The sequence below is a fragment of the Aristolochia californica genome, unplaced genomic scaffold (assembly GCF_029961685.1).
Source record: "Aristolochia californica isolate CCGP_79_NKW_82.1479 unplaced genomic scaffold, dmAriCali1.0.hap1 SCAF_8, whole genome shotgun sequence".
In the NCBI taxonomy this organism is placed as follows: Eukaryota; Viridiplantae; Streptophyta; class Magnoliopsida; order Piperales; family Aristolochiaceae; genus Aristolochia; species Aristolochia californica.
In genome coordinates, this window is record NW_027182279.1 from 30,739,653 (window position 1) to 30,748,229 (window position 8,577).

Sequence of the window (8,577 nt, forward strand, 5' to 3'; positions counted from 1 at the left end):
ATCAATGTTCTTAAGCACAAGTTGTTGTTCATTCGTAAGAACATTAATCTAATGCATTTGTGCCATAGATTGTAGATGAGAACAGCTACAATCTTGGTCTTCTTCTGATTGGCTGGATGAGGCATAATCAATATCATCCCCAGAATCAGAGTTTAAGAGAATTTTGGCCAACTGAATTCTTAATCCTTCATCAATCTGAAGTTTGTTAAGTTTCTCTTTAGTTTTGCATCTATTTGAATAGTGGCCTAATTTACCACATTTGTAACAGACAATTTTCTTTTTGTCTGGAGGATTTTTTCTAGGAGGTGGTCTCTGACAAGGAGGAGGTCTCCTAGATTCACGACGAGTCTTTTGATGAGACTGCCTTTTTGGATATCTCCTACTCTGGTGTGAATAGGGTTCATGTCTCTTAGAGTGAGAGACTTTACCTTTTCCCTTCCTTTGAATGGAAGGTGATGGACCTGTGTCACAAGCAAATTGTTCATAGAATTCACCAAGCTCACGCTTTCCAGTAAGATTTTGTTTCTTAAGCTGAGCTTGAAGCTTTAAATCATTACATAAGGTCAGCCCTTCTTGGATGATAGCACTGGTAAGGAGACCATATGTATATTGATGGTAGTTTATAATTCCTACCTCATTACCTAACCTTTTTCTTACCTTGCTGGCAAAAAGAGTTGGTAAACCATCAATAAATTTTGCTTTCCAATATTCATTATTGGCATCTGGTCTTTGCATAACCTTAGTGAGGAAAACATCTTTATACCAGCAAAACTGGCTAAGTGTTCGACACCTAAGATTTTGCAAAACCTCTCTTCCCTTATCTGATTGGGAAGTCAGATTTCCAATGAAATGATGAACAATACAGGAAATCAAGGTATAAACTGCATCGTCCTCACCTAGGTAGGCTTGGCCAGATTCAGTTTTGATAACCTTCTTTGAATTATAAATTTCCTGATGTTGTTCAGGGGTGAGGATATTATCCCACCAACCTTTGAGAGTTCCAGAAAACCCTGCAGTAAGCATTTTTGCAATTCCTTGATCGAAATTCTTATGTTGCCGACAGATTGTACAATACATAAGCATTCGGTGACAATGTTCCAATATCTGATATTCAGATAATCCATCTATATTCCATTCATAAATGGATTTGCCATCATAAGATTTTTTATCTAAATAAACATTCTCTCATACAATAGGTCTTGAGGTGTAGGCCTATGGTAATAGAGTTTGTTAGGTAGATCCCATTTCCGAGTAGACTTTTTCTCATAATCCAATTTTTGGATACTCGGATCTTGTATCATGTCTTGAAGAATTTCTTCAGTCTGATTGACATTGGTTAAACCTAAATCGTTGAGATTAGAGTTTTGACCAATATCAGAATCAGAATATGCTGAAGGAGTTAAATCCTCAGAATTTTGAGATGAAAACTCTTCATTTAGATCTTCGTGAGATTCTAATGTTTGAATACTTTTCAAAATCTTCGCAGCTTTTGCTTCTTTGGCTTGTTTTAGTTGATCTTCAGAAAGATTCAATCTTCCAAGCTGAGATAATAATTCATCAACAACTTTAGAATTATTATCCCATTTAAAGTTCCTAATAGGAACGGGTGGTTTGATGAGCGGTTTATTGTTCATCAACAAAGGTAATTTTTGAGAAGATAAGTCATAAGGATTTTGACAATATTTCTCTGGATTTTACCTTTATCCAAAAAATCTTCAATACGAATTAGCTGTTGGCCAATTGTTTTGAGATTTAAATTGGTAAAATTGTTTTGTCTCCTGATTTGACCCATAGGATTAAGAGTGGAGAGAGAGAGAGAGAGATGCTCGTGCTTGTCAGCCAACCAGATGATTATTGTCGGAGAGTAGACAGTTAATGACCCTATGTGCTGTCTTTCCAAACCATGAGGTCAACAACCTGTCCTAAGAATGTATCTGTTCTCAAGGTGGTTAAGAAGGTTTCTTGCCTCATCCATCCCAGTGTTGGTCAAAGCACGCCTCTGATTAAGGTCTCAAGGACAAAATGTACCACTGTGATGAAGGGAATTTTGGACCTTAACTTGAGCGTGTTTGGCATATGCATGTAGACCTCTGACCCAGGATCAAGCAAACATCTGGTGAAGTTATCTTTCTGGACATCAATTCGTAATCCACTAAAAAAACTGAGTGAGCTTGCAGATGGATTTCATAGCACTAAATGCAGAGTGAGGGAGGGGATGTGGAGGAAACCATGAGACGGTTCAAGCATTGTGGCCTCTGCTTCATGGTTTGAGGCTGTCTAGAGATTGCTTTTTCATCTTGCTTAGACTTGAAGGAGCCTCTTCAAATGTCACCTAGTGGGTTTAGGCTAGATCCCTCCATTTTGGAAGCTCTCACATATGTTTAAGGAGATCGATGACAAGTTTTTTTAAAAAAAAGTTCTCTTGCTGTTTCTTGGGTATGCACCCCTTGCTCAGCAATTCTCCATGATATTTCTTTCGTTGGGAGTGGCTACAACAGTCAATCCTATCATGGGTGATTGCATTCCCCTCGTATAGATGGACTGGCGATGATGGGCTCCTTGCAGTCATCTAATGTTTTTAGTAGCCAGCTCATGTATCTATTTCTCTACTATCTAAAATAAAAATGACAGAGAGAAGGAAAAGGAAGTGCTGTGCAGTGATGGGGAAGATGCAGTCATTAGATTTTGTTGGTTCTCTTATAAATGTTTCTTGGGAAGGGGCTTAGAAGCTCTGTTTGTGCACCAATTGGTGTATTGGTCTTTGTTTCACCCTTATGATGTTATTTGTGGTTGTGATTTGGAGCTTGGATGCAGGTGGTATGAAGCTGAAAGCTGCTTAGCCTTTGCATGCATCCGCTCTTTGCCCTTGATTTCTCATAGTGGAAGAAGACATAAAGGCAGATTATGTTGTTGTTTTTTCTATTGAATTTCTTTAATATTACATAAAAAATTTATGGGAGAGGAAGGGAGGAGGGGAAATTAACAGATTAGTGGATGGAGTGCCAAAAAATGTAAAAAAGGGCTTGTCGTCTTTGCTGCCTGCCACAATGGCAATGAGGCTCTGTGCTTTCATGGACATTTTGATTGTGTGGTCACTACCTTCTCCATTGATTACATGAAAATTTTGCGTTATCTTTATTCTTAAATAAAACATCTATGAGTAAGCTGATTGGTAGTGAGTGCTAGATTACCCTCAAACTGGTTTGTTTGACTGTTTTATTAATTGAAAGAGGGTGAAGCTTTATTCTGATATTACATGTATGACTCAACACAAGTATATGACTCATAATGGGCAAGGATAAGCTATAGTCCACTACTGTCTATATTTTGACAGTTTCATGGGTAGCTTAATCTAAGTTCATTTTTGAAGATATAATTGATGTTTCAGATACCGGATGCTTAGCCGTTCATATGCCTTTCGATGCATACTAAGATTGAGAACATCCTCTGATTTCCAGCCAGGACGCTCGGTATGGTCTTGGAGATCTTCAAAAACATTTAAGTTTTGCTTCTGATTCATATCTAACTAAGAGCTGCTCTTATGTGGTCTGATTTACTTTTTTCTTCTATAGTATGGTCATTTCTTTGCAGATCCTCAGTATGAGAACGTTCAGCACATTATATGTTGCGACTCTTATGCCACTTATGGTTATGACTTTGATTTTTCTAATTCTGTGGGATTCTCGAGGTATTCAGATCCTGTCTTGATGTCATATACTAAGAAGGATGGGTCTTTATTTTAGAAATATGAAACAATGTCTTAAATCATGTACAGACACACAGAGCCTCCTGTGATACAAATTGCTTTCCAGTATACTGTCACTGTGCCACCTGAGGAATCTTCAGTTTCAGGATCAAGTGCTGAAAACAAGTACGTATAACCAGCCGCCATGTGCTAGGAAGTCCTTGTCTTTTCATTTGTGGTCATTCTGTGTTTTAATCGACTCTAAAATTTATAATTGCTCTTACCTACAGTTAAAGTTGTGTAAACATCAAAGTTTTTTTAACCCAGAATCATATGTATTTTAGGTTTCTTGTACTATGTCATCACAAGGATTTCTCTGGTTTTTCATATTATATTGTAATTAGTATTATAGAAGCAGTGTATGGAGATCAGAAATTGGTCTAATATTAGAGTTTCTTGGGAAGAGGAGTAATAAGCTGTTCTCTATCTCTTTTTTCGTTTTTTGTATAAAAGCGAGATAGTAATTTATTAGTAGAGAGGTACAAGATGTTAAAAGCAAACTTAAAAAGCATACAACTGAATAGTTATTAGCTGTTCTCTATCTCTTTTTTCTTTTTTTGTATAAAAGCGAGATAGTAATTTATTAGTAGAGAGAGGTACAAGATGTTAAAAGCAAACTTAAAAAGCATACAACTGAATAGTTATTAGAGGACATTAAAGAAAACAAATACAATAGCACAACCAATCTATTACAATGTTAAGCAATGGGAAGGGAATCTCCCACAATGAGTTGTTGTTCCAAGAAATTAGTTAGATGATTCACATCCCCATAGAGTGGCATCCAGCTCTTCCATCAAATGCCTATAAAGGTCGACAATTTTCTCAAAAATCAGAATTAAGCATCAAGGTGAGGACTTCCCTAAACATCCTGCTTGAAACAACAGCCAAATCACCTCAATGATGGCAGGATTAGAAAAAAGAGTTGGTAAACACTCTTAAGGCCTATGAGGAGGATCAAAAACTCTGCCTCAATGGGTAACACTGCATCCACCAGCTAGGCTAGGATTGCTCTGAGATCAAAATTGTGCTTTTACCACCTGTTCTATGGTGGTGTCTACTCCTTGATTGTCTCCATTCTAGCAGTCAAATGTGAGGCAATCAGCTTTCTGTTTCTCTCTGAATGGATCCAAGGAGATGAAAAAGGTCAGGAATTTCACTGGACCAAAATTTTATAGATTGTTTTGCTTCACCTACTAATACTAATGTTATTTGGTGCAGGCCTCTTGCGAACAACAATTAACAAACTGAAACAAGACAGAAGTATCACTCCAAAGCTCACATTTATTCAAGGGGGACAGGACGATGCCACTGTGTTCAAAAACTATCTCATAGAAGAGCAGGATGTTAATGGTAATGGTTTAACAAGTGTGGTAGGCTTTGTATCCTTCTTGGATGAAGTGACTCAGCGGGTGGCGGAGTATCTTGCATAAATGAGTTAGCTAGATAAATGTTCTTGCAGTACCAAATCATGCTTTGCGTCAAAACCCATAGAGCATTGGTATTCTGCTTCCTCGTCTTTTAGTTTCTGCTCTTTCCAGAGGCGGTAGTCAGAAGGGGCGACGAACGAGTTGTCCACCCCTATAATCACTTTCGAGTGAAGAAAGAAATAGGTCCCTCATCTGTGTCCCTTAGAGTGAGCGACAAAGAACTAATTAGAATCGAGAATACTGAAACAATAATTACTGTTTTGAACAAGCTATCAAATACTAAGCTCCCTAAAGAAATGATTGATTTCATTTATGCTTCAACTTCTAATTATGGGAAAGTAAAACTTGTACTGAAGAAGAACCGGTACTTTGTGTAGTCCCCTTTCCCAGTGGTGCTAATTTGGTCTCGTATTCTATCACAAGTGGTTTATTATTATTATTGATGTTGTTATTATCATTATTATTATTCTTATGGTGATGAGGGGAATTTGGAACTTATTGCTTTACATGATACTTGCAGGTGCTGAAGACTTTGCTGAAGGACGAGGTTATATCTAAAGCGAGAATTTATTCCAATGAGGTAATTTATTTTGCTGTTATTTTCTTCATGCATGTCCACTTTATTTTTCTGAGGTGTTATTTTGAGTTGTGCCTTTTTATATTTTTTCTTTTATCTTATCTTTTTGGCGAGTGACAAAAAATTTACATAGGAGTTTCTATGGATTCATCTATATGCCTATTCTTTACATATTTTACTATTATTCAAAATGGTTGCATTTACCATTTAAATCATGAAGTTGTTTGCTTGTTACAGTGGAAGAAAATAACTTCTGCTCTTTTTCTTTTTCATAGAAGGGAAGTAGAGTTTGAACATCTCTTTTGAAAAAAAAAAACTGTGCTGTTAAATAATTTAATCATTTTTTACCTGCATAGTGAATCAAAACTCATTTGAATTGAAATTATGAAATCATCTCCAAAGCCACTATCACACTACAGCATGGAGAGATTATTTGTCACTATGGCTAAACCTTCAGATAAATGGTTAAATTTCTATGATAGATCATGAGAACTCTGACACAAGTCTGATGGTGATGCAAACTCTTGATCTACTGTTTAGGGTTCACAAGGAAGTGATGTATTTACAGTTAGCAAAGCTTTGAGTGAAATGGATGGTGGTGGTCATCAGGAGTTGTTCACTTGAGCTGATGTGGCAGCAATAGCTGAAGAGAAAGAAACCCATTCTTTTGAAATAGATCCTACTCAAGTAGGGTGGTCTATGAATGATGATGTATATTTAAGTGATTAGTGGTTATAATTTTTTTGACCCAACTTAAACATTTACAGGTTGAAAGTGTCAAGCAAAGGTGCTTACCAAATGCATTAAAGTATCCCATGTTGGAGGAGTATGACTTCAGAAATGATACAGTAAGCTTTATTTCTCACCAAATGCTTGATTTGTGGCAGTGATTGGATTCGGGTTCTTCAGAGTGTAAAGAAAAATCAAAAGGTGAATTTCTTTGATCAATTCTTTATTATGATATTTTTTAGTATATTTTTTAGTTTTATTTATTAAAATTTTGTTTTATGATTACAGCCTGAGAAGAAGAGTGTAGAGATAATGCTACCAGCTACATGATTTTTCATGTTTCTCTCATCATGGTAATTTTAATATTTTTAACAACATTAAGTAACTAGTAATGGAAGAGTATTTTTTTATCTGACAATAACTAATTTTATTTTTTTGTTTTTGTCGTAGGTGGAGATTTTGCTCATGCAAGGACGTATATTATTTTCTAGCATTAAGAGAAACAATTATAGTTTGTAATTTTATAATGGATTTATAGTTTTTATTTGGGTGATTGTAAATTGATAGTGATATTTCATTTAATTTTGTTGTGTTTGATTATTGTATGAAGTTTATTTATAATGTTATGCAGTGTATAAAGTGTTTAGACTATTTTATGGAGTGTTTATGGAATGTATAGATAATTTTATGGAGTGTTTATGGAGTTTTTATGGAGTATTTATGGAGTGTTTATGGAGTGTTTATGGAGTATTTATGGAGTGTTTATACAGGTATTATGTATATTGATTATGCCGAATTTTAAGTAGAGGTCATGCCGAATTTTATACAGGTATTATATACATAAATTATTCTCAATTTTAAGAAGAGGTTATGCCTTAATCTTATACATGTATTATATATATAGGTTATGCCTAATTTTTTGTAGAGGTCATGTCCAATTTTATGTAAAAAGTATGTATAATTTTATATATAATTTATTTGATATATATTTTTTGAAAATTTTTAAATGTATGTGAGGCTCGAGTTCGGCTCGAAGCTCGGCTTGAGCTCGGTTAAAATTTTTGGGCTCGAGCTCGATAACAATTTTAGGCTCGAGACGAGGCTTAGCTCGAAATATTTAAATCAAGTTCGACTCGAACATAGGCAGGTTCGGGCTCGGCTCGGCTCAATGCCACCCCTAATTACACACATTGGTTATCCATGATTTCATCCAATTTCATGTATAATCTTACTTCATCTTGGTACTGTGATTATACTGATTGTCACATAGGCTAAACATAATCATGCTTACCAGTGGACATCTCCATCATGATAGGTGCAATTTCAATTAATTTTTCTATTACCAAAAATTTAAAGAATCATGTAGTTGGAAGTAGGCTGCTCTCTTTTGTAGTGTGGAATGCCAAATGTCTAACATGGTCTATTTAAAGTAACTTATCAAGAACTTTGGTGGTGATGCTATTGGATGAAAAAATTTAAATTTCAGAACTTCCGTTGTGGTTGCCAGTCATTTGGAGTTGTTGTATTGACGTAGTGCTTGGTGATATCTTATATCGCGATCTATATCATATAAGATTCTATATCAAGAATATGTGAATGAAGCATAATATTATCATATCCATTCTTGATAATCCTTTTCTACATTTGCTTTCATTTTTCTCCTATCAAATAGTCAGGCTGTTCCATGTATTTCTTAATAAATTCTTTCTTTTTTCTTGTTGTCATTGAAAAAAAATTCTTGTTATGCCTTGGTTTTTGTGTTTTTTGCCACAAATTAGTTGAGCTGCATTTTACTGATTGGTGTTCTGCATCTTGTCCAAGCATATTGATTTGTTGTACGTTTATATTTGAACTTTTTTTCTTATATTACCTGACCTTGTAGATGCAATGTCGAGAACCTGTGTGGCTCGATTATTTGCTATTTTGAGGGTGCCAGTTTTGGATGTACCACCCAAGAGGTGGCCTAGAGCTGGTTGGTCAATGCTACCACATGCTTGCACTTGCAAAGACATCATGCTGCTGAGTTATGTAGGAGTTTGTCCTATGTAGTGGATTGAATAATGTGGCAATGATGAGGCTGTCAATTTGCTCTAACATGA

At 35.6% G+C, this 8,577-nt stretch overlaps 1 protein-coding gene across 4 annotated transcripts; it reads left to right on the forward strand.

Moving 5' to 3' along the window:
* The first annotated feature begins 3,061 nt into the window (after positions 1-3,061).
* Positions 3,062-7,082, forward strand: LOC137939510 (protein transport protein SEC23 D-like). Of its 4 annotated transcripts, XM_068784793.1 has the most exons (9): positions 3,062-3,470; positions 3,573-3,688; positions 3,776-3,871; positions 5,693-5,752; positions 6,290-6,436; positions 6,517-6,536; positions 6,637-6,679; positions 6,767-6,831; positions 6,929-7,082. In XM_068784793.1, the coding sequence occupies exons 1-4, from the start codon at positions 3,396-3,398 to the stop codon at positions 5,697-5,699; spliced, it is 294 nt and encodes a 97-aa protein (XP_068640894.1). In that variant the 5' UTR covers positions 3,062-3,395; the 3' UTR covers positions 5,700-5,752; positions 6,290-6,436; positions 6,517-6,536; positions 6,637-6,679; positions 6,767-6,831; positions 6,929-7,082. The 4 variants fall into 4 exon arrangements, with proteins under 4 accessions (XP_068640894.1, XP_068640895.1, XP_068640897.1 ...); XM_068784794.1 differs by lacking the exons at positions 6,290-6,436; positions 6,517-6,536; XM_068784796.1 differs by lacking the exons at positions 6,290-6,436; positions 6,517-6,536; positions 6,767-6,831.
* Positions 7,083-8,577: the final 1,495 nt, after the last annotated feature.

Coding starts and splice junctions, on each gene's coding strand:
- LOC137939510 (XM_068784793.1), top strand. CDS start 3,396: ATGCTTAGCCGTTCATATGCCTTTCGATGCATACTAAGATTGAGAACA. Junction 3,471..3,572: donor ATTTCCAGCCAGGACGCTCG/GTATGGTCTTGG, acceptor TTTCTTCTATAG/TATGGTCATTTCTTTGCAGA. Junction 3,689..3,775: donor AATTCTGTGGGATTCTCGAG/GTATTCAGATCC, acceptor AATCATGTACAG/ACACACAGAGCCTCCTGTGA.